At 41.5% G+C, this 25,812-nt stretch overlaps 3 protein-coding genes and 1 pseudogene across 3 annotated transcripts; 2 read left to right on the forward strand and 2 right to left on the reverse strand.

The window, feature by feature from the left end:
- The first annotated feature begins 231 nt into the window (after positions 1-231).
- LOC112085105 lies at positions 232-2,891 on the forward strand. Its single transcript, XM_024154046.1, has 3 exons — positions 232-294; positions 466-771; positions 867-2,891. The coding sequence occupies exons 1-3, from the start codon at positions 232-234 to the stop codon at positions 2,889-2,891; spliced, it is 2,394 nt and encodes a 797-aa protein (XP_024009814.1).
- LOC112087177 lies at positions 715-815 on the reverse strand (annotated as a pseudogene).
- Positions 2,892-12,344: 9,453 nt separating the features above from the next.
- Positions 12,345-13,115, forward strand: LOC112085106. Its single transcript, XM_024154051.1, has 2 exons — positions 12,345-12,605; positions 12,699-13,115. The coding sequence occupies exons 1-2, from the start codon at positions 12,345-12,347 to the stop codon at positions 13,113-13,115; spliced, it is 678 nt and encodes a 225-aa protein (XP_024009819.1).
- Positions 13,116-13,573: 458 nt separating this feature from the next.
- On the reverse strand, positions 13,574-24,066 carry LOC112085110. Its single transcript, XM_024154054.1, has 4 exons — positions 23,898-24,066; positions 19,552-19,695; positions 15,134-15,351; positions 13,574-13,597 (listed from the first exon to the last, which is right to left on the reverse strand). Exons 1-4 carry the CDS (start codon positions 24,064-24,066, stop codon positions 13,574-13,576), a joined length of 555 nt encoding a protein of 184 aa, XP_024009822.1.
- Between the last annotated feature and the right edge of the window lie 1,746 nt (positions 24,067-25,812).

A 25,812-nucleotide genomic window follows, 5' to 3' on the forward strand; every position in this document is an offset into this window, starting at 1 on the left:
TGCTCTTGCAGAGTAGCTATAGGGATTAAACTTTGAGCAGATCAAGTTTTGGCGCCGTTGCCGGGGACTTGATTTTCGTCATTAAACCTTAGTTCTTGAGTTTCGACTAAGTTTTTCTTAGTATCGAGCGAAACCAGCACTGGTGTCGCGCGACACCCGTTGTTTTTCTTAATTTTATTTTTACTTTGTTACTTACATTGCTCTTTCTCTTTGTCTCAGAAACCAGCAGAGATGGAGAACGCATTGGCATTGGTTCGTGATGATGCTGGAGTCTGGAGAGACCAAGAAGGTCATGTGTGTAATGAGAGAGGCCAGTGACTTGATGGAGAGGGTAACATCATCAGGACGCTGGGTGACTACAACAGGCCTGAGCAATTCTATGCAAATCGGTCCGCGATTCGCGCTCCTGCATTTCAGAGGAACGATTTTGAGCTCAAGCTTGTGTATTACACTCTTGTGGGTCAGCATCCTTTCCATGGTCTTTCTCATGAGTACCCGATGGATCATATTAAGAGGTTTGAGGACTTGGTCACCAGCATCAAGTACAATGGAGTGTCCAATGATTTCCTCTTCTGTAAGCTGTTCCCATACTCTCTTGCTGGAGAAGCAGCTAACTGGCTGAAGCAGTTTGAACCAGGTTCGCTGACTACCTGGAAAGAGACCAGGAATGCCTTCCTGCACAACTTCTATGACGATGCCAGGTCTGAAGAGTTGAGACTCAAAATCTCAACGTTTTCTCAGGGACTGACTGAGGCATTCAAGGCTGCTTGGGTGAGATTCAAGTCGTACCAGCGAGATTGCCCCCATCATGGTTTCAGTGATGTTCAGCTGCTATTTTCTTCAGAGGTGTTGATTGGAGGTATCAGATGGCTCTTGATGCTGCAAGCAATGGGAACTTCAACACCAGATACCCTGAAGACGCTGTTGTGCTTATTAAGAACTTGGCATCTAGCAATAGTACCAAGAATGCAGACTATCAGCGAATGAAGCAGGGTGGAAACATGGATGGATCGCAGATTGCTGAGGTGAAGGAGCTTGACTCTGTGCATAGCCTTCTAGTGGGTAAGAAGTCCGTCCGATACGCTGCAAATGTTAAGAATTTTGAACCAGATGAAGCACTTGAGGAAGAGGATGTTAACTTCATCAATGGAGCTGGATTTCAGGGTCAGAGATTTGGTACTCAGCCAGGAAACATGAATTACCGTGGAAATAATCAGAGGAGTACCTTCACAGGTAATCAGAACTCTTCTGGTTATAACTCCAAACCTCAGTACCAGACATCCTACTCCAACGACAGTTTCTCAAGGAACTATGGTTCTCCTCCTCTTCAAACTCCTGATAATGAGGTGAAGTCTATGCTGGAACAAATACTGGAAGGTCAGCAGAAGATGACAATGGACTTTAATGGGAAGATTGATGCTCTGTATCTGGATCTGAATGGAAAAATTGAAGTTCTGAACACTCATGTCAAGAAGCTTGATACTCAGGTTGCTCAAACTGCAGAGTCTGTAAAAAGGCAAGAAGGATTCTTTCCTAGGAAGACTGATACCAATCCTAGGCATTACTGCAGTGCCATCTCGTTAAGGAGTGGTAAGAAGTTGACTCCTGTACTTAAAAAGAATGTTTCTGAGGATGAAATCATGGAGTTGGACGAATCTAAAGAAAATTTCAAAGTTGCAGAGCCAATGTCGAGCGACACCACCACTAGTGTCGCGCGACACCAATCGCAGAGCGAAGCTGAAGTTGTTCAGAATCCAAAACCAACAGAAGAAAGAGTCTACAAACCTAAGGTTCCTTATCCAAGGAGTCCTAAGAAGTCCAAGAAGGAGCTAGACGATGCTAGATACAAGGCTTTGATGGAGAAGCTTGTGATTGAGATTCCTTTGGTGATTGCTCCTACTCTCAGACACTATGTGAAGAGGATGGTGACTAATAATCTGAGTCATGAGGAAGGAGTGATGATGATTTCTGAACATGTCAGTGCTGTGATTCAGATTAAGATTCCAGAGAAACTCGCAGACCCAAGAAGCTTTGTTTTGGACTGCTCTATCTTCTCAGAGAGGTTCAAGAGATCGCTGTGTGATCTTGGTTCGAGTGTTAACCTCATGCCATACTCTGTAGCTGTAAGCCTTGGAATGACTGATTTCAAACCAACTAAGATCTCTCTAATCCTGGCAGATCGATCTAAAAGAATCCCAAAAGGTGTCTTGGAGGATGTTCCGATTAAAGTTGGTGATTGCATAATTCCTACAGATTTCGTGGTTCTGGAATATGGAGAAGAACCCAAAGATCCTCTTATCCTGGGAAGATCGTTTTTAGCTACAGCTGGAGAAGTAATTGATGTCAAGCATGGTAACCTTGATCTCCACCTGGGAGATACCATCATGACTTTCAAGATGGAGAAGCTGAAGGATTCAACCATAGATGGTCAGACATTCCAAGTCAGTGCAATACCTGAAGTGATAGTTGGAGATCAGAACGTGTTTGATGCTGAGAAGGTGAGAGATCAACCTGAGTTGACGAAAACGTCTACAGAACCAGTGACTGCTGTTGATCAAGAAGCTCAAAACATCTCACTCTATTCATCTCCACCAAAGCAAAGGTACGCACCTTTTGAGCCTAATCCTAATTCTCGTGATATCATTGGAACTGATTCAAAGGATGCAGGCTCTGTCTCACGACGCAAGCTACGAGATTATCGTAGAACACTTGGTTTTTCGATTGATGATATTTCAGGGAATAGGTCAAGGTCACCCGAACACAGATCTCACCCTGGTGTTATTCCTGCATTCCTTGGACGACCTCATGCGCGCAACGCTTACACACTACCATGGATGAGACGACTTTCACAGAGGCATTCTTTGCCACTGTCTGATCCACCAGATGCCTAGTCTATCCATAGTCAAGCTAATGACTTAAAACAAGCGCTTGGTGGAAGGTAATCCACTGGTAAGTTTGTACATAAGTTCTTTTGTTCAGCTAACTTTCGTTTTTTTCGTTTTTGTGTTTTAGGTGAAGCAGAGGCTGGTGTCGAGCGACACCACCATCGGTGTCGCTTGTCACTTGACTCTGTAAAAAAAAAAAAAAAAAAATTTAGGAAGTCAGGAAACTGGAGTCAAACCAGAAATTCGGATTGATCTGCTGCAATTCGGTACGAGGAAAAAAAGTGTCGCACAACACCATCATCAGTGTCGCGCGACACCATCATTGCAGCCAGGTAAGTTCTCCGTTTTTCCTGCGTTTTTCTGTTTCTTTTCTTTTGTTTCACCAACTTCGGACTACATAACACTAGGGACAGTGTTGTTTAAGTCTGGGGGAGGTAGTTGCTGACATTTTGTTTGTTTTTCTTAAGAGTCAGTTGTGTCAAAACGTTTTTGAGTCAAAACTTGTTGGAGATTATGATGTTTTTCCTGGAATTATTGTACTGACCTTTCATCTAAGTGACCACTGCTGCAGATTCAGTCTAGATCCGACTAATGAAAAATCCAAAGGCTGACAAGTTGACTAGAGGTGTCCATGTTTCCAACAGAATCCACTAACCTGAGCTAATTTCTGAACTCTTTCTTTTACCTCATTGATGTGACTGATGTTCATAGAGCTTGATTCCTCGTTCATACTTCACAAATGAAAGCCTGTGTGAAATCTAATGTTGGTGTTTCTCTCCCTGTGACGAGCTAAAAAGGTGAAGAAAGAAAGAAAAAGGCGAAAAGATTGAGATGATTTTCGCTTACGAGTGAAGGGCTAGGAAAATTTCCAAGGATCCCATTATTTCACTTCTAAGTTCGAATGATCACACAAAGGAAGGAAGCTAGGGGTAGGAAAGTTTCCTATGACCCCATTATTCGCTGAAACCCTTTGATACAAGGTAAAGAGACAACTCGGGGACTCGATGGCAAACACCATCAATACTCGCAGCTTTAGCCTTATCGTGTATATGCCATAAAAAGGATGATGAATGCGCGAAAAGAATAAGTCTGGGGGAGAGAAAAGTACTAAAATGTGTATTGCTGATTTGTCAAAGTATAGTACGAGAAAGAGTCTAGAAGGTTCTTGGCATCTGAATCATCAGTGAGACCCAGCGATGAGGGTTTATGGACAATGTTGTGGAATTTTGGACTTAAATCTGGGAAGCTGTGAATGTCTGCGGAGAAGTACATGGTGGTTCGATTTGGAATGATGAAGCAGTATTTGAGTTGTAGGGTGATCGGTCAAAATTGATGTTCCAGTGAAAGGTTCAGTCTCCGTGTTTTCAAACCTCTTTCTCTTATTTGGTCTTCTGTTTGCTTGAGGGCAAGCAAATGCTACGTTTGGGGGAGTTGATATATCATGGTTTTTATGGTTTTAAACCATGGTATAGGTCTTATTTATAGAGTCTTTCTAGTGTTTTTCGAGTCTTTTCGAGTCTTTACAGGTCTTAGGTACGTTTGGAGCTTAACTGGAGATTTTGGAGCACTTTGGAGCTAAACAAGGATCAAATTCGTGAAGGACAAATTATGTGCTTTAGTGTCGCTCGACACCATGGAGAGTGACGCTCGACACCGATCGAAAAAATAAGGAAAACGCGATTTTGTCTCCTATTTGATGAAGGTGTTGGGCCCAGAAATTTCCAAATATTCCCTAAGAAGCCCAAAACGTGTTTTTAAGTTATAAATAGGGTTTTTAGCCACCTTATATCGACACCTTAGATTTTCTTAGAGAGAACTTTTGTTTTTGAGAGCTTTTGGGGAGACAAGTCTGAAACTCTGTTCCGGAGAGAGAAGATTTCGAATCCCTGTTTATTAATCTATTTATTGCTTTCTGCATTCTATTCATTCATGTTTATTGCTTCAATCTCCATGTCTGAGTAGTTTGCTTGTTAGGTTTAGGGTTCTCATAAAGGATTTCATTGGATGTTGGATTGATTGATTAGTTAGGGTTCATAATCTATTTAGTTCTTCACCATAGGTTGTTCTTAAAGCTAATTCTGGACTGGCCACCTAGAACTCAGATCTTAGGTTAATTGATTGACACGGAAGTGTAATTGAATAACTGGAAAGAACCTAGGGTGAGCAAAGTCGCTATTCGCAAAGGAATTTGGTTTAGATACTTTGTGAACATATCGAACTTGAGCATTAAAGCTGGTTTAAATCTTTAGGGTTTGCAAAGGAATTTGGAATTCTAGGATTTTTACTTAGATAATTCTCACAACAGAAGTTGGTAAATTATAATTCTGTGATTCGAGTTCAAGAACTGTGCTTAACCCTGAACCCTGATTTATCGATTAATCTACATAATTTGATTTCCTGAGAAACGCCCTGAACCTATCTTTTTCCCATCGAGTTTACAACCGTTTTGCTTTCATTGTTGCTTTTAATTTCATTGTGTTTGCTTAGCGTAATTCAAGCCTATAGAGTTTATTGAGCGAATCTCTCGTCTCTGTGGTTCGACCCCTACATACTACAACTGCACATCTGTGCTCTTGCAGAGTAGCTCTAGGGATTAAACTTTGAGCAGATCAACAAGCCCGTTGGTCCTCCAAAAGTTTTAAATTTATAAAACCCTAGTGTCTACAAGTGCACAGATGTACGTTGTAGGACTTAGGGTGTCGATCCACAGGGAGGATGTCTAATCTGCGAGAAACAACAAACTAGGAAGTAAGCAAAGTCATAAACCAATAAAAGTTTTGGGTTTTTTGGTTAAGAATCCTAAACTAAACATAATCTAATATTCACAAGAAATTAGATGCAATGCAGGATGAATTGTTAAAAGAATATCTCAAGCATATCGACTCAAACTAAAGACTCTTAAGCTTATTGGTGGTGACTTAGACTTCTCTGGTTTACTCTAATCGATGTATGATGACATTTCCAATTAGCTTCCGGGCGATTTATCTTCAACTGTTTCTGAGAATCTGCATGGAACTATAATAGACATATGTATGATTAACCAAATCTCATCATCTTAATCAACTAATCACTCATATCTGACAATTAACCATCGCTTTCATGTCATAAATAAGATCATGCATTAGACATTGAATTTGTCTGCACACATCTTCTCTATAGGTAGCTCTCGACTCCTATAGCGACTATGTTCTTCTGAAGCTAAGTACGGATGATCTGATATAACACTCTTGTGGTTCTGATCGATCCTAGGCTCAGAGAATATGTCATGAATCTACTCTCATGAATTATGAATAACTTAGAAGAGATGAAATCCAGAATATAGGTCAACTTGTTCTCCATGTATCTTTTGATTGCACCGTTGGATTTTGTGATGTAAAGTGCTATGGAAAGCTGGTTGTCGCCTCTTGATTGTCTCCAAATTTGAGCTGGATAAGACGGTGAGAAAGTCTTCATTTGAGGCTGAACTTCTGACGGTCTGACTCTGCGCTGAAAAAATGGATTTCTTCCATTTTGCCATCATTTTCCCTAAGTTACATGAAAAGAGCCTTGAAACTACAAATACATGGAAATAATAATAAAAGTTCCTAAAACTTATTAAAACATTTGAAAAAGCATTTGAAATCAATGGTGAAAATGGGTCAAAAAAAGGTGTTATCAGAAAGGTATTCCAAAACACTGCCAAAAGGAATGCAGGGAAGCTCGGAGCAAATTGGAAAAGCCCCTACAAGATAACGAAAGTGGTTCGTCCAGGAGTCTATGAACTCGCAACGACGGCTGACGAAGCAATTCCGAGATCGTGGAACGCCATGCACCTGAAGAAGTACTATCACTAAAAGTACACCACGACCAACATGAACTACAGGACGGCTTGATCCCTGCAAAGGATACGTAGGCAGCCTATCCTCGGACGGGTTTAGCTGTTCTCCCTCCTAAAAAGGGAGGGGAGTGGGTACGTATACACTTATACTCACACCATTTTTAAAATTTTAGCTCGTCGAGTCAGCTATCTCTAGGTTTATTTTCACTTCGGTTCATCCACTTGTTTTCACTTCGGCTAGTCTTTTATTCACTTGTTTTACGTCGGCTGGACTTTTACTTGTTCTTGCATTTGCTTCGGAAAAATTCTTGCTCGTTTCCATTTCACTTCGGTATCCAAACACCAAACACCTCGTCTCGTTGCTGGCTACAACGAGACAACAAATACAAAGTTCTCTAAACGGACTTTTACTATCTTTCCTAGGACGATGGTGCAAGTCACATCCTCTATGGATAAAAATTAAGTGCGCTATACAAATTTCAGACCAAAAACGTATCGGTCGCCACAGTTCACTGTCGCACACGAGATTATAAGTCGAGACTACTTCGCTTTCTCTAAAACTGAAGTGAACTCTTGAAACCCGGCAAAACACACTCACCCTCTCGGGAACGCCGGTCTAAAGTCGTACTCTGACACTATCCGCTTGGAATTTTACCTCAGCAAGAAGAAATCCAAGTCTAACACCTCGGTAAGCAAAAACCGAACAAAGTTAAACACCTCGTCATACTTTACCCCTTATGACTCAACGCCTCGGCATAAACAGTCAACATCATAAAAAACATATGTTCTCTTTTCAAAAATTGGGTAACCAAATCAAAGCAACTACCTAATCGTCTATCCAGACTAAAACATACTCCCCAGCTCGCGAACACCTGTCTTTAGACATATTACAACTTAAAAAGGATTCATTTAATCTTTAAAGTATCAAAACGACTCGTCTTTATTTAAGACACTCCATCGATATTTCCTGAAACTGCTCGCCCAGGGGAGAAGACGACAGCGTCCCTAGCTGCTTTAGGCGAACTACCTAGAAACAGCTCGCCTCAACAAGAGCTTTCCTCAATAAAATTTCTGAACAAATAATTTCCACGAAATCACTAAGGCAAACCCAGCAATTCTAAAAAGAGCTAAACAAAATCGCTACCAGATAAATCCACCATAAACTTGAGTTTGATAGTCAAATGGATAAAGCCGTCAAGACACAAGGTTCAAAAAATAGAAACAAACAAGACGATGAGTATGGATAAAGCCGTCAAGGTACAAAAGACGATCAGTACATAAGCAAGAACACAAAAAAACTATCCCTCTCGGTGCGGGTCAGAGACGCCCTCGGCTGCGAGATCATTAGCCCTCGGGGTGTTGATGTTAGATCCCGTCGGATCCGTGACTCCAACTGAAGCGGCAGTTACCTCCAGCGGCTCGTTTCCCAGACGAAAGTCAAAGGAATCCGGGGAAACTGGCAAGACAACCAACTTCTCTCTCAGATCCGTCGCAGAGCGTTTAAACACCTCCTTGGCTCTAATTAGCTCGGCTTCCCAGCTCTTCAGTTTCTCCTCTTTGGCGTCGAGACTGGCATCTTGTTTCCGAAGATCGCCGATGAGCACAAGATTGCTCCTAATTTGGCCGAGATCGTTTTCATCCCTCTTGGCCTTCTCCAATTCTGTCATTTTCTTCTCAATCTCGGATAATCGCTGCTGGAACTTAGCAGCCACCTCACGTTTGGCCTCCTTTCGGGCAATGTTTACTTGTGACTCAAAGAGGTATTCTTTCGCTGTGTTATGCCTCTTCAAGTTAAGTGATTTCATTGTTCTTTCTCACCCGCGATTCTTCATAGCGGACTGCTATCTTGTCATAGTCCGCCTTGAGGACTCTTTTCTCCTCGATCCGGGCTAACGCTTTTGTATTCTCCTCCGAGATCTTCTCTAGCTCGGCCTTAAAAATCGCAGCTTCGTGTCTAGCTTTTTCAAGGCGACGCTCGTCCTTAAGCGCATCGGCCTCATAGCTGGCCAACATCTCGATTACTGCAGCATAAAACTAAGAAAAACAAAAGATTAAAATCAAGTTCCAGCGCATGAATAATGTTAAGATAAAACGAGGAACCGTACCTTCGTCCCACGTTGCGCCATTGCGGCATATGACTTCGACCGCCAAAGTTGGCATTGTTGACCTTCAAGAAAAGAGACGCAAAGGCCTCGGCATCATCGATGACAAGCTTCTTGGAGACCACTTTCTGCTTCTTCTTCGGGACCTCGTCATTGGCGGAGGATACTACCTTAGTCTTCTCCTCGGCGGATCGTCGGAGTTTCATCGCCTCGTGGTTCACGAGATTAGAAGCATCGAGCCTCGTTGTTTGAGGAAGTGCAAGTACTGCCGAGGCAGGGGGCATAGAAGGATACCTGGTCATGCTCGGAGTTTTGGTGGACACCTCGGGAACAAACTCTCCCTGTTTGACTTCACCCTCCTTGGCTGCGTCCGCCTCGTCGCCCGTCTTCTCAGGGTCCGCCGTTTCATCTCGAGCCAATGCCTCCTCGTCAAGTTTGTCGGTCTCGCCAGTCTGTTAGGCATTTTCCTCACTTCGTTTGGAGGCCTCTGCTGCTCGCCTCTCAGCCTCCTCGGCCTCCCTCTTCTTTCGCTATCTGAAGGTGTTCAAAACCATCTTCTCTCTCGTATCGGTTAATGAATCGGAAGACTCTGAGTCAATAGAAACTCCGGCTAAGATTGAACGAGCCCTCTCCATTCTCTTGCAACAAAAAGGTGCTTCCCGTTGACCTTCCTAGCGGCTAAGGCGTCTCGAATGGTAAACAAGTCATCAGAAATTGGAGGAAGGTTGTTCCGAACTGCACAAAAAAAATACATGATTAGAAAAGTAAGATAAGATATAAGAAGGATCCGAGCCGAAAAGGCTTCGGGTCTGCTACCAAGTGGTCCCTAATCAGTCTTGACTCTGCAGACGAAGCCCTCGCCCACCGATGCATCGTTAACTTGGGCAAAAAAGAAGTAATCAGCCCAGAAACTATCCTTACTCGGGAAGCCACGAATGACCCGACGCTTTGACTTATTGGATATGTAAAACTTGTTTTTTCGAGGCTTTGCGGATCTCCGACAGGTTGAGTAGGTGGTTATGCTCAATGTCGATCCCACATTCAAAACTTTGGACCAGTATACCGACTATTGCCGTAAACCCCTCGGCAAAATCTGTCCTATCGAGATCCCATGTTTCCACAAGTATTCGAGGATAACTTCGGAGATCGGAAACCATAGGAAGCATAAGTCAAAAAATGCCTCGTACACGGTGAAAATGATTCGCAGGGGGACAATCGGCTCGATCAGTCTTTCTTGGGAGAACGAACTCAACCGCTTCAAAAATCCCAAAATGATGTCGCAGCTCTTCAAGAGATTCCGGAGACAATAAAGTGGAACCAGGTGGATCGGGTTTCTGCCTCTTCACTTGGCAAACCTTCTCTTCCCGGAAGATGATGCGCCTTGGCTCGCCATTAAACGTTCTAATTCCAATTTTGCCTCGACTGTGTCGAATGGGAAAGCTTCCTCTTCAGCTTTCACTTTGGCAAAGTCTATATCTTCATCCCGTTGGGAGGCGGAATCCCAAGGAGAATCATTCGAAGCAGACACTGCATCATTCACAGAACTGCTGCGAGAACGGCTCGTCCGACCGGATGCCTTGCCCTCTGCTGAATAAGCGTCTGGAGGGCTTGTCGGACAAGACACCTCACCGTCAACAGAGCAATCACCAGAGGGGCTTGGCACGACAGACGCTTCGTCACCAATAGAATGCGCACGAGAACATCTCGTCGAATGTGTCACCTCGTTGTTTGGATAACACAGCTCATAGTTTAATAAAGTATCCAACGAGTCTCCAGATCAGCTCGGCATATCTTAACATACAAACACAAGAGTTACAGGAAATACAGATCGGCTCGTAACTTAGGGCGCAGATCCAAGAGCTTCGTCGGAAGAAAGGTCGACGGTGCGTATCAGGTCGCCGTACGATGTTGGCGTCACGACGGGAACTCAGCGAAAATAACAAAAACCCTAGCTGGAAAATAAAATAAGTTAGAGAGAGAAAGAAGAGAGAAGGGAGAGCTACCTTTGTGAGAGTTTGAGAAACTGAAGTTATGAGGAAAATGAAAGACAAAGACTCCTTATATAGAAGCTTCGAAGCACGTGGGGTCCACATGAACCTCGGAAATCAGCAAAGTTTTAAATACAGCGCGTGGAATCCGCAACAGCGTCCTTGAGAGACGTATCAGTAGCAGGGTGCATCCATTGCACGCGCCTCAGAAAGCGGAAACGCCTTGTCGTTATCATTATACATGGCTTGGCCTCATCTCCGCAAAAACGCCTTGTCGTTTAATCGGCTCAGTATCACCTCTACGAAAATCGCCTCGTCATTTATTCAGCTCGGCATCATTTCTACAAAAAACGCCTCGTCGTTTAATCAGCTTGGCATCATCCCCGCAAAAATACCTCATCGTCTAATCGGCTCGGAATCACTTCTACGAAAAATGCCTTGTCGTTTATTCTGCTCGGCACAATTTTTACGAAAAACGCCTCGTCGGTTAATCGGCTCGGCATTATATTTGCAAAAACGCCTTGCCTCATCGTTAATCGGCTTGACATCATCTTTGCAAAAACGGCTCGCCAAATTCATTCCTCAACGACTCGGCATCTTTTTACAAAGCGCATCGTCGTAGCTCGGCATTATCGAGAAAACGCCTCTATTACTCTTCGTGGCACGCCCCGGTGAAAGCAACACGTAAGGAGTCCCCAAAGAGCATCGTCTCTCCCTTATTCCTCAGCATGATGGTTAATTCTGTGACCAAGAATGACAAACCTCGTCACTCCCGTCTCAAACATTTTAACCATCTCAAAAATGGCTAAGTACCTAGGAAAACTGAGCCACAACAAAGGACAATCGAATGAGCCGAATCCATAAGGGAGAGGAGTAATTGGGCTGAGCCGTGCAAAGGAGTAATCGGGCCGAGCTGCGTGCGAGAAGAGATGGGCCGAGCTGAGCATCATCGCAGCTGGACTGGGCAAGCCCTGTGAGGGAGCCACTGGGCCGAGCTGTATCGTGAGATATGGGCCAAGCCGCACCTCAACAGGATTGGGCCAAGCCGGGCCTCGATGAGTTGGGCCGAGCCGCGTCTTAATGAATTAGGTCGCGACGTGACGCTTCAGTGAGCAAACTCAAACAGCAAGTGGGCCTAGCCGCGAATATGTAAAGCCCGTAAAAACCCTAGGCAAAGGGTTATGGCGGCGGCCGCACGAGGCGATAAGGAAACATTCCGAAAATCTTTCCCGAGATTTTTGGCTAGGCGGTTTAAAGAATTAGTATACATAGTCAATGTATTGGATTTATTATGTAACTTTTCACAACTCGAGAGCAATAAGACCTAAGCAATTTCACAGCAATAAAAACCTTTTTTTGATCTTGAGTTCTGTTGAGAAAAACCAAATAAATTTTCGATCCCCAAAAGTTCCTTAAACAAATTTTGGTTGTGCGAGTTTTGGCTCACACACTACAGCGCCGCCAAACTTTCTAAAAACCCTAATATCAACTGTCGATCTAGTTATCGAAGTACAAGGGAGAGGGAAAGCATGGCGAACATAGATAAAATCTGATGGCTTTATCACTGGAGCAAGAGGATGATACTCCGTTCATCATGCCCAGTTATCTGAAATACTGCTCAAGCGAGAGGAATGTAATGAGTAAAATAGGAAGAACTCTCAGCCCAGAGTGTCAAAACATGGCGGATCTCATTCTGGACATTCCAAGGAAGTGGCAAGTGTATGATCAAGTAAGAGGAGTAGCCTTGACGAAGGATAGGTTTCAGTTCATATTAAAATATGAACACGATTTGGAAGAGGTTTTGAGGAAAAGGGTGTGTACCTATAACGAGTGGTCTATTGTTATAGATTGTTGAATGGAAAAGCTTCCTAAGGACTATCTTTACTTCATGCCAGTGTGGATCTAGATCTGCAATATACTGGTGAATAATTATATAGAGGCGGCTATATACGACCTTGCTGATCTAGTAGGTGAAGTCAAAGAACTTGCCTTTGATCTTGAGAAACCCCAGAGCAAAGATTACGTGCGGGTAAAGGTTAATTTCGACATCTCAAGGCTAGTAAGAAGATCCAAAGCGGTAATCCTCCCAACGGGTAAAACTACCACGGTGTGGTATGACTTCGAGAGGATTCACAAACACTGTTACGCATGTCAAAGACTTACTCACGAGAAGGATAGATGCCCGCTATTAATTAAGATGAAAAAGGACAAAGCTGTTGTACGAAGACAGAGTATCACTGCTGCGAATCAGAGTAAGGAACCGACTTTGACGGAGGGTGATCCATTGTCTGGAGAATTTACAGAAGATCAGGTGGGTACGTGATAACACCTGATTTTGACCACTTTTCACCATTGATTTCAAATGCTTTTTCAAAGGTTTTACTTTTTTTTTAAGAACTTTTATTATGATTTCCATGTATTTTTTTTAGTTTCAAGGCTCTTTTCAGGAAACTTAGGGAATATGATGGCAAAATGGAAGAAATCCACATTTTTAGCTCAGAGTCAGACCGTCATAAGTTCAGCCTCAAATAAATTCTTCCTCACCCGTCTGATCCAGCTCAAATTTGGAGACAATCAAGCGGAGACGACTAGATTTCCATAGCACTTTACATCACAAAGATCCAACGGTGCAATCAAAAGATACAGGGAGAACAAGTTGACCCAGTTCACCAGTCCCCGAAAACTCTCACCCGTGGGAAACACATGTTTTACCTGCCTTGGAAGACTCTCACCCCCGGTGGACCTTAGAACGAGCCAGAAGGCCCAACATCAAAGCCCACTTCACCATTTCTCTTCTGAGAAGCCCTACATCAGAGAAGTCTAAATCCCCACTTATGAGTTTAAGAGTCTTTAGTTTGAGTCGATATGCTTTAGATGTTCTTTTAAGAATTCATCCTGCATTACATTTCTTGTGAATATTAGATTAGATTTAGTTTAGGATCTTAACCAAAAACCCCAAAACTTTTATTGGTTTATGAGTTTGCCTACTTCCCAGTTTGTTGTTTCTCGCAGATTAGACATCCTCCTTGTGGATCGACACCCTACAACGTACATCTGTGCACTTGCAGACACTAGGGTTTTATAAATTTAAAACTTTTGGAGGACCAACAGGCTTGTTAAAAAACAACCCTAGGCCCGCAAGCCCATCAAGTTTTTGGCGCCTGGGCTTGATGACAAGTTTGTGAAGTCCATTCCTCTCTATCTCGGGTTTGATGACACCTGGAAGCAAGGCTGCCTTCAAGTCTTTTTCAGATACAGCAAGGAGACTAAGGAAAACATCTCTACATATTTCAGAAGAGCCAGGTATCTATCTTTTCCTAGATCATCACCTGAAGCAGCAAACAAGATCCCCAAAGATCCCCAAGAAGCCAGTGACTACACAAACAAGATCAGCAAAGAAGCACTTGAAGAGTTCAATCACGTAGTTCAGACCCTGCCATAAGGAATTTCGTTTGCCAAAGCATGTAGAGACTACATGATAGGCCACTTATTTTGTGACAGCAAAGAGTCAATCCAAGAGATGAAAGACTTGTTCACACACGCCCAAGAAGGTAGACCAGTTCGAATTTGTATAAAGTTCAAGACAAATGTCAATTTCTTATCTCTCGTGACATTAGAGGTGAAAGATTCCTCAATATTCTTTGTGATTCTGGAGCTTGCATTAACATGATGTCCAAAGCAACTGCTTTGAGACTTGGCATTAAGCACATTTCAAGCACCAGACAAAGATTAGCTTAGCAGATGATTCAAGTGCAACAAGTGCAACACCAAGAGGGATAGCCCGAGACATTCCTCTAAGGATTGGAGATTGCATTGCACCTGTCGATCTATACATAGTGAAGACCAAAGATGACTCTTATCCAGATATTCTTGGATGGCCTTTCTTAGCAACTTCTGGAGCCATCATGGATTGGCCCAACAGGCGAGTTTCTTTTGCCAATATCGACAAGGACATCTTCTATGAAGCTACACCACTTAAGAGCAAAAGGGGAGAACTTAAAGCCCATGCATTTGAACCAGAAGAACTCTGGAGTGATGAAGAACCTGCAAGACAGAACATGAGGATTTCGAAGAGTACTTGTCTTAGGACAAGATCCTATTTGAACTAAGTCTTTTTCTTTGCAAAGTCTAGCTAAGGACTATAAAACAAGCGCTTGATGGGAGGCAACCAATTTTAGGTACTTATTTGTTTTTGGTTCAGCTTTTTTTTTTATTAAAGTTTTGATTCTTTTATTTTAGACAGGCCTTAGTATGGTATAAAAAAAAAGAGAAGAAAAGGAGCTGGCCGCGAGGTTCAGCCGCGGCCAGCAGGCGTTTTACCACGGCCAGCAGGCGTTTTACCGCGGCCAAGAAGGTCTGGCCCGCGGCCGACCCGCGACCAGCACAGCCGGCCACCTTGGCCACCTCCATTCCACCTTGGCCACCTCCATTCCACCTTGGCCACCTCCACTCCACCTTGGCCACCTCCATTCCACCTTGGCCTCCTCCATTCACCTTGGCCACTTCCTTTCCATCCTTGGCCACTTCCATACCACCTTGACCAAATCTGTTTTGGATCCCTAGCATCCAAGTTTGATCAAGCATCACGACCACAACCACCTCACAATCCATCACCAACACCAGGTAAGTTTCCTTTTCCTTAATCTTTTTAATTTTTCACATACTATATTTCTCATCCTTGCCTAATTTATTTCATACTGGGGGCAGTGTGATTTAACTATGGAGGAGGATTTCATCCCTTTCTATCCACCTTTTCTTGCATGAGCCTTAGCATTCTGCATTTTCGTTAAAATTTTTCATTTTTTTCGATTTTCTTAAAAATTTTCAAAAGTCTTTTGACTTTCAAAAAGTGTTTTCAAAGGTCAAATATATTTTGAGGGAATAGTGACAAAATCGATGATGATAACCAACCTGTTTGCTTCGACACCAATCACTCATGAAAGCTCTTTCCAGGTTTAGTATTAGACTAGGCGGTAGCTAGAGTACTTACACTACGAAATCCCACCGGAGGACTTCTATTCATGAAGATATTTTCTGACAGGATATACTAGCTCATTTTACTTGGACTTAATCTTGACATCTAATTTTCTCATCAATGGTTTTAAGAAGGCATCATGATATACATCTAGGACATCCGTACCTTATTGTCACCACTCTTTGTTGTCCTAGATGGCCAGTTCATTTTTAGCTGGTACCACAGCCTTAACCCAAACCTTCATGTTCAAACCTCATGCATTCTCTCTTAATTTTATATCGACAGATATGTTCAAAAACGCCGGAGAGGGAGGAACAACATAGTTTTCAGTCACTGAAGAGAAAGACCGAAAGAGACCAGAAGGGAGTGTGCCATAAATCGAAAAATAAGAAAAAAGAAAGAAAGGAAAGGAAACTAATAGCCTAGAGAGTCTTAGGAGCCGAAATCACTTGAGCCAAGGCATTAGGTATCCACTAAAGGAGTTATGGATTCACAACCTGGACAAAAATCCAAGTCTGGGGGAACTATAAGGAGAACCTGAAGAAAGGAGATCAGAAATCTTAAAGCAAGAAGAATGTGACTGAAACTGTGGGGGCATTTACAGTTCCATCATTTCTTGCTTTTTTTCATAATGTCCTATCTCTCCAGAAAAAGGTTACCCTAAACACATCAGCCTTACCATTAAAAAGCCTTTTTGATACGTAACCTTGAATGCCTTGTTTAATATCCTTTTTATGAGAACCACTTAAACCTTTAATGAATGTTAAGAGCTAGTTGACTGGAAGTTAATTCTAAGTGTGTGGATTTTCGCATGATGGATTAACGGACTAGTTATGTTTGTATTTTGGTGAGAATTTTCTACACTTGATCTGATTGATGCATTGTCCATAATTAAGGTCTAGAAGTATGGTTGCTGATATTTTTGAGTTCCCTCTCATTTTTGTTGAATGATATTTTTCCAGATTTGATCTTGTTTTGTTTGAGGACAAACAAAGTCTTAAGTCTGGGGGAGTTGATAACACCTTATTTTGATCACTTTTCACCATTGATTTCAAATGCTTTTTCAAAGGTTTTACTTTTTTTAGGAACTTTTATTATGATTTTCATGTATTTGTAGTTTCAAGGCTCTTTTCAGGAAACTAAGGGAATATGATGGCAAAATGGAAGAAATCCACATTTTTAGCTCAGAGTCAGACCGTCAGAAGTTCAGCCTGAAATGAAGACTTTATTACCGTCTGATCCAGCTTAAATTTGGAGACAATAAATAGGAGACAACTACCTTTCCATAGCACTTTACATCACAAAGATCCAACGGTGCAATCAAAAGATACATGGAAAACAAGTTGACCCAGTTCACCAGTTCCCGAAGACATGTTTTACCTGCCTTGGAAGACTCTCACCCCTGGTGGACCTTAGGACGAGCCAGAAGGCCCAACATCAAAGCCCACTTCGCCATTTCTCTTCAAAGAAGCCCTAAATGAGACCTGGAAGACCTTAGGACCTATAAATACATTGTTTAGCAGCCCTAAACGGGTGTGTGCTCCTGTAATGAGATTTTGAGCCACCAAACTTTTTTTTTCTAGGGTTAGGCGATGGAGATGGGGATTCTTCCCCAGATCCATTGTTCTTTCTCCTTTTTATCTTATTAACTTTTCTGTTTCATTCTTTTGCGTTCTTCTATGTCTTTTATCATACATTGCATCATGTAAATTAGCCCCAGAGAGTCAAGTTTTTGAAGATATCGACAAGCATATATATCGATTAGGATTTCTATTGTTCTTAGCCATATTCTGGATCTCATCTCTTCTGAGTTGTTCATAAAGCATGAGAGTAGACTCATGACCTACTCTCTGAGCCTAGGATCGATCAGAGCCACGAGAGTGTTGTATCTGATCATCCATACCTAGCTTCAGAAGAACATAGTCGCTATAGGAGTCAAAAGCTACTTATAAAGAAGATGTGAACAAATAAATTCAATGTCTTATGCATGATCTTAAGTTTAGCATGAGAGCGAGAGTTAATTGCTAGATCTAAGTGATTAGTTGATTAAAGTGACGACAGTTGGTTAATCATACATGTGTCTATTTCTTTTCAAAGCAGATTTCCAGAAACAGATGAAAATAAATCGTCCAGAAGCTAATTGGAAATGCCATCATACATTGATTAGAGTAAACCGGAGAAGTCTAAATCGCCACCTATGAGTTTAAGAGTCTTTAGTTTGAGTCGATATGCTTTAGATGTTCTTTTTAACAATTCATCATGCATTGCATTTCTTGTGAATATTAGATTAGGTTTAGTTTAGGATCTTAACCAATAACCCCAAAACTTTTATTGGTTTATGAGTTTGCTTACTTCCCAGTTTGTTGTTTCTCGCAGATTAGACATCCTCCCTGTGGATCGACACCCTAAGTCCTACAACGTACATCTGTGCACTTGCAGACACTATGGTTTTATAAATTTAAAACTTTTGGAGGACCAACGGGCTTGTTAAAAAACAACCCTAGGCCCGCAAACCCATCAAGTTTTTGGCGCCTGGGCTTGATGACATGTTTGTGAAGTCCATTCCTCTCTATCTCGGGTTTGATGACACCTGGAAGCAAGGCTGCCTTCAAGTCTTTTTCAGATACAGCAAGGAGACTAAGGAAAACATCTCTACATATTTCAGAAGAGCCAGGTATCTATCTTTTCCTAGATCATCACCTGATGCAGCAAACAAGATCCCCAAAGATCCCCAAGAAGCCAGTGACTACACAAACAAGATCAGCAAAGAAGCACTTGAAGAGTTCAATCCAGTAGTTCAGACCCTGCCATAAGGAATTTTGTTTGCCAAAGCATGTAGAGACTACATGATAGGCCACTTCTTTTGTGACAGCAAAGAGTCAATTCAAGAGATGAAAGACTTGTTCACACACGCCCAAGAAGGTAGACCAGTTCGAATTTTCATAAAGTTCAAGACAAATGTCAATTTCTTATCTCTCGACATTAGAGGTGAAAGATTCCTCAATATTCTTTGTGATTCTAGAGCTTGCATTAACATGATGTCCAAAGCAACTGCTTTGAGACTTGGCATTAAGCACATTTCAAGCACCAGGACAAAGATTAGCTTAGCATATGATTCAAGTGCAACAAGTGCAACACCAAGAGGATAACCCGAGACATTCCTCTAAGGATTGGAGATTGCATTGCACCTGTCGATCTATACATAGTGAAGACCAAATATGACTTATCCAGATATTCTTGGATGGCCTTTCTTAGCAACTTCTGGAGCCATCATGGATTGGCCCAATAGGCGAGTTTCTTTTGCCAATATCGACAAGGACATCTTCTATGAAGCAATACCACTTAAGAGCAAAAAGGGAGAACTTAAAGCCCATGCATTTGAACTAGAAGAACTCTGGAGTGATGAAGAACCTGCAAGACAGAACATGAGAATTTCGAAGAGTACTTGTCTTAGGACAAGATCCTATTTAAACTAAGTCTTTTTCTTTGCAAAGTCTAGCTAAGGACTATAAACCAAGCGCTTGATGGGAGGCAACCCAGTTTAGGTACTTATTTGTTTTTGGTTTAGCTTTTTTTTTTTTATTAAAGTTTTGTTTCTTTTATTTTAGACAGGCCTTAGTATGGTATAAAAAAAAAAGAGAAGAAAAGGAGCTGGCCGCGAGGTTCAGCCGCGGCCAGCAGGCGTTTTACCACGGCCAGCAGGCGTTTTACCGCGGCCAAGAAGGTCTGGCCCGCGGCCGACCCGCGACCAGCACAGCCGGCCACCTTGGCCACCTCCATTCACCTTGGCCACCTCCATTCCACCTTGGCCACCTCCACTCCACCTTGGCCACCTCCATTCCACCTTGGCCTCCTCCATTCACCTTGGCCACTTCCTTTCCATCCTTGGCCACTTCCATACCACCTTGACCAAATCTGTTTTGGATCCCTAGCATCCAAGTTTGATCAAGCATCACGACCACAACCACCTCACAATCCATCACCAACACCAGGTAAGTTTTCTTTTCCTTAATATTTTTAATTTTTCACATACTATATTTCTCATCCTTGCCTAATTTATTTTATACTGGGGGCAGTGTGATTTAACTATGGAGGAGGATTTCATCCCTTTCTAACCACCTTTTCTTGCATGAGCCTTTGCATTCTGCATTTTCTTTAAAATTTTTCATTTTTTTCGATTTTCTTAAAAATTTTCAAAAGTCTTTTGACTTTCAAAAATAGTTTTCAATGGTCAAATAAATTTTGAGGGAATAGTGACAAAATCGATGATGATAACCAACCTGTTTGCTTCGACACCAATCACTCATGAAAGCTCTTTCAAGGTTTAGTATTAGACTAGGCGGTAGCTAAAGTACTTACACTACGAAATCCCACCAGAGGACTTCTATTCATGAAGATATTTTCTGACAGGATATACTAGCTCATTTTACTTGGACTTAATCTTGACATCTAATTTTCTCATCAATGGTTTTAAGAAGGCATCATGATATACATCTAGGACATCCGTACCTTATTGTCACCACTCTTTGTTGTCCTAGATGGCCAGTTCATTTTTAGCTGGTACCACAGCCTTAACCCAAACCTTCATGTTCAAACCTCATGCATTCTCTCTTAATTTTATATCGACAGATATGTTCAAAAACGCCGGAGAGGGAGGAACAACATAGTTTTCAGTCACTGAAGAGAAAGACCGAAAGAGACCAGAAGGGAGTGTGCCAGAAATCGAAAAATAAGAAAAAAGAAAGAAAGAAAAGGAAACTAATAGCCTAGAGAGTCTTAGGAGCCGAAATCACTTGAGCCAAGGCATTAGGTATCCACTAAAGGAGTTATGGATTCACAACCTGGACAAAAATCCAAGTCTGGGGGAACTATAAGGAGAACCTGAAGAAAGGAGATCAGAAATCTTAAAGCAAGACGAATGTGACTGAAACTGTGGGGGCATTTACAGTTCCATCATTTCTTGCTTTTTTTCATAATGTCCTATCTCTCCAGAAAAAGGTTACCCTAAACACATCAGCCTTACCATTAAAAAGCCTTTTTGATACGTAACCTTGAATGCCTTGTTTAATATCCTTTTTATGAGAACCACTTAAACCTTTAATGAATGTTAAGAGCTAGTTGACTGGAAGTTAATTCTAAGTGTGTGGATTTTCGCATGATGGATTAACGGACTAGTTATGTTTGTATTTTGGTGAGAATTTTCTAGACTTGATCTGTTTGATGCATTGTCCATAATTAAGGTCTAGAAGTATGGTTGCTGATATTTTTGAGTTCCCTCTCATTTTTGTTGAATGATATTTTTCCAGATTTGATCTTGTTTTGTTTGAGGACAAACAAAGTCTTAAGTCTGGGGGAGTTGATAACACCTTATTTTGATCACTTTTCACCATTGATTTCAAATGCTTTTTCAAAGGTTTTACTTTTTTTAGGAACTTTTATTATGATTTTCATGTATTTGTAGTTTCAAGGCTCTTTTCAGGAAACTAAGGGAATATGATGGCAAAATGGAAGAAATCCACATTTTTAGCTCAGACTCAGACCGTCAGAAGTTCAGCCTGAAATGAAGACTTTATTACCGTCTGATCCAGCTTAAATTTGGAGACAATAAATAGGAGACAACTACCTTTCCATAGCACTTTACATCACAAAGATCCAACGGTGCAATCAAAAGATACATGGAAAACAAGTTGACCCAGTTCACCAGTTCCCGAAGACATGTTTTACCTGCCTTGGAAGACTCTCACCCCTGGTGGACCTTAGGACGAGCCAGAAGGCCCAACATCAAAGCCCACTTCGCCATTTCTCTTCAAAGAAGCCCTAAATGAGACCTGGAAGACCTTAGGACCTATAAATACATTGTTTAGCAGCCCTAAACGGGTGTGTGCTCCTGTAATGAGATTTTGAGCCACCAAACTTTTTTTTTCTAGGGTTAGGCGATGGAGATGGGGATTCTTCCCTAGATCCATTGTTCTTTCTCCTTTTTATCTTATTAACTTTTCTGTTTCATTCTTTTGCGTTCTTCTATGTCTTTTATCATACATTGCATCATGTAGATTAGCCCCAGAGAGTCAAGTTTTTGAAGATATCGACAAGCATATATATCGATTAGGATTTCTATTGTTCTTAGCCATATTCTGGATCTCATCTCTTCTGAGTTGTTCATAAAGCATGAGAGTAGACTCATGACCTACTCTCTGAGCCTAGGATCGATCAGAGCCACGAGAGTGTTGTATCTGATCATCCATACCTAGCTTCAGAAGAATATAGTCGCTATAGGAGTCAAAAGCTACTTATAAAGAAGATGTGAACAGATAAATTCAATGTCTTATGCATGATCTTAAGTTTAGCATGAGAGCGAGAGTTAATTGCTAGATCTAAGTGATTAGTTGATTAAAGTGACGACAGTTGGTTAATCATACATGTGTCTATTTCTTTTCAAAGCAGATTTCCAGAAACAGATGAAAATAAATCGTCCAGAAGCTAATTGGAAATGCCATCATACATTGATTAGAGTAAACCGGAGAAGTCTAAATCGCCACCTATGAGTTTAAGAGTCTTTAGTTTGAGTCGATATGCTTTAGATGTTCTTTTTAACAATTCATCATGCATTGCATTTCTTGTGAATATTAGATTAGGTTTAGTTTAGGATCTTAACCAATAACCCCAAAACTTTTATTGGTTTATGAGTTTGCTTACTTCCCAGTTTGTTGTTTCTCGCAGATTAGACATCCTCCCTGTGGATCGACACCCTAAGTCCTACAACGTACATCTGTGCACTTGCAGACACTATGGTTTTATAAATTTAAAACTTTTGGAGGACCAACGGGCTTGTTAAAAAACAACCCTAGGCCCGCAAGCCCATCAAGTTTTTGGCGCTTGGGCTTGATGACATGTTTGTGAAGTCCATTCCTCTCTATCTCGGGTTTGATGACACCTGGAAGCAAGGCTGCCTTCAAGTCTTTTTCAGATACAGCAAGGAGACTAAGGAAAACATCTCTACATATTTCAGAAGAGCCAGGTATCTATCTTTTCCTAGATCATCACCTGATGCAGCAAACAAGATCCCCAAAGATCCCCAAGAAGCCAGTGACTACACAAACAAGATCAGCAAAGAAGCACTTGAAGAGTTCAATCCAGTAGTTCAGACCCTGCCATAAGGAATTTTGTTTGCCAAAGCATGTAGAGACTACATGATAAGCCACTTCTTTTGTGACAGCAAAGAGTCAATTCAAGAGATGAAAGACTTGTTCACACACGCCCAAGAAGGTAAACCAGTTCGAATTTTCATAAAGTTCAAGACAAATGTCAATTTCTTATCTCTCGTGACATTAGAGGTGAAAGATTCCTCAATATTCTTTGTGATTCTGGAGCTTGCATTAACATGATGTCCAAAGCAACTGCTTTGAGACTTGGCATTAAGCACATTTCAAGCACCAGGACAAAGATTAGCTTAGCATATGATTCAAGTGCAACAAGTGCAACACCAAGAGGATAACCCGAGACATTCCTCTAAGGATTGGAGATTGCATTGCACCTGTCGATCTATACATAGTGAAGACCAAATATGACTTATCCAGATATTCTTGGATGGCCTTTCTTAGCAACTTCTGGAGCCATCATGGATTGGCCCAATAGGCGAGTTTCTTTTGCCAATATCGACAAGGACATCTTCTATGAAGCAATACCACTTAAGAGCAAAAGGGGAGAACTTAAAGCCCATGCATTTGAACTAGAAGAACTCTGGAGTGATGAAGAACCTGCAAGACAGAACATGAGGATTGCGAAGAGTACTTGTCTTAGGACAAGATCCTATTTAAACTAAGTCTTTTTCTTTGCAAAGTCTAGCTAAGGACTATAAACCAAGCGCTTGATGGGAGGCAACCCAGTTTAGGTACTTATTTGTTTTTGGTTTAGCTTTTTTTTTTTAATTAAAGTTTTGTTTCTTTTATTTTAGACAGGCCTTAGTATGGTATAAAAAAAAAAGAGAAGAAAAGGAGCTGGCCGCGAGGTTCAGCCGCGGCCAGCAGGCGTTTTACCACGGCCAGCAGGCGTTTTACCGCGGCCAAGAAGGTCTGGCCCGCGGCCGACCCGCGACCAGCACAGCCGGCCACCTTGGCCACCTCCATTCACCTTGGCCACCTCCATTCCACCTTGGCCACCTCCACTCCACCTTGGCCACCTCCATTCCACCTTGGCCTCCTTCATTCACCTTGGCCACTTCCTTTCCATCCTTGGCCACTTCCATACCACCTTGACCAAATCTGTTTTGGATCCCTAGCATCCAAGTTTGATCAAGCATCACGACCACAACCACCTCACAATCCATCACCAACACCAGGTAAGTTTTCTTTTCCTTAATATTTTTAATTTTTCACATACTATATTTCTCATCCTTGCCTAATTTATTTTATACTGGGGGCAGTGTGATTTAACTATGGAGGAGGATTTCATCCCTTTCTAACCACCTTTTCTTGCATGAGCCTTTGCATTCTGCATTTTCTTTAAAATTTTTCATTTTTTTCGATTTTCTTAAAAATTTTCAAAAGTCTTTTGACTTTCAAAAATAGTTTTCAAAGGTCAAATAAATTTTGAGGGAATAGTGACAAAATCGATGATGATAACCAACCTGTTTGCTTCGACACCAATCACTCATGAAAGCTCTTTCAAGGTTTAGTATTAGACTAGGCGGTAGCTAAAGTACTTACACTACGAAATCCCACCAGAGGACTTCTATTCATGAAGATATTTTCTGACAGGATATACTAGCTCATTTTACTTGGACTTAATCTTGACATCTAATTTTCTCATCAATGGTTTTAAGAAGGCATCATGATATACATCTAGGACATCCGTACCTTATTGTCACCACTCTTTGTTGTCCTAGATGGCCAGTTCATTTTTAGCTGGTACCACAGCCTTAACCCAAACCTTCATGTTCAAATCTCATGCATTCTCTCTTAATTTTATATCGACAGATATGTTCAAAAACGCCGGAGAGGGAGGAACAACATAGTTTTCAGTCACTGAAGAGAAAGACCGAAAGAGACCAGAAGGGAGTGTGCCAGAAATCGAAAAATAAGAAAAAAGAAAGAAAGAAAAGGAAACTAATAGCCTAAAGAGTCTTAGGAGCCGAAATCACTTGAGCCAAGGCATTAGGTATCCACTAAAGGAGTTATGGATTCACAACCTGGACAAAAATCCAAGTCTGGGGGAACTATAAGGAGAACCTGAAGAAAGGAGATCAGAAATCTTAAAGCAAGAAGAATGTGACTGAAACTGTGGGGGCATTTACAGTTCCATCATTTCTTGCTTTTTTTCATAATGTCCTATCTCTCCAGAAAAAGGTTACCCTAAACACATCAGCCTTACCATCAAAAAGCCTTTTTGATACGTAACCTTGAATGCCTTGTTTAATATCCTTTTTATGAGAACCACTTAAACCTTTAATGAATGTTAAGAGCTAGTTGACTGGAAGTTAATTCTAAGTGTGTGGATGATGGATTAACGGACTAGTTATGTTTGTATTTTGGTGAGAATTTTCTAGACTTGATCTGATTGATGCATTGTCCATAATTAAGGTCTAGAAGTATGGTTGCTGATATTTTTGAGTTCCCTCTCATTTTTGTTGAATGATATTTTTCCAGATTTGATCTTGTTTTGTTTGAGGACAAACAAAGTCTTAAGTCTGGGGGAGTTGATAACACCTTATTTTGATCACTTTTCACCATTGATTTCAAATGCTTTTTCAAAAGTTTTACTTTTTTAGGAAATTTTATTATGATTTTCATGTATTTGTAGTTTCAAGGCTCTTTTCAGGAAACTAAGGGAATATGATGGCAAAATGGAAGAAATCCACATTTTTAGCTCAGAGTCAGACCGTCAGAAGTTCAGCCTGAAATGAAGTCTTTATTACCGTCTGATCCAGCTTAAATTTGGAGACAATAAATAGGAGACAACTACCTTTCCATAGCACTTTACATCACAAAGATCCAACGGTGCAATCAAAAGATACATGGAAAACAAGTTGACCCAGTTCACCAGTTCC

The sequence above is a fragment of the Eutrema salsugineum genome, unplaced genomic scaffold (assembly GCF_000478725.1).
Source record: "Eutrema salsugineum unplaced genomic scaffold, Eutsalg1_0 scaffold_9, whole genome shotgun sequence".
NCBI lineage: Eukaryota > Viridiplantae > Streptophyta > Magnoliopsida > Brassicales > Brassicaceae > Eutrema > Eutrema salsugineum.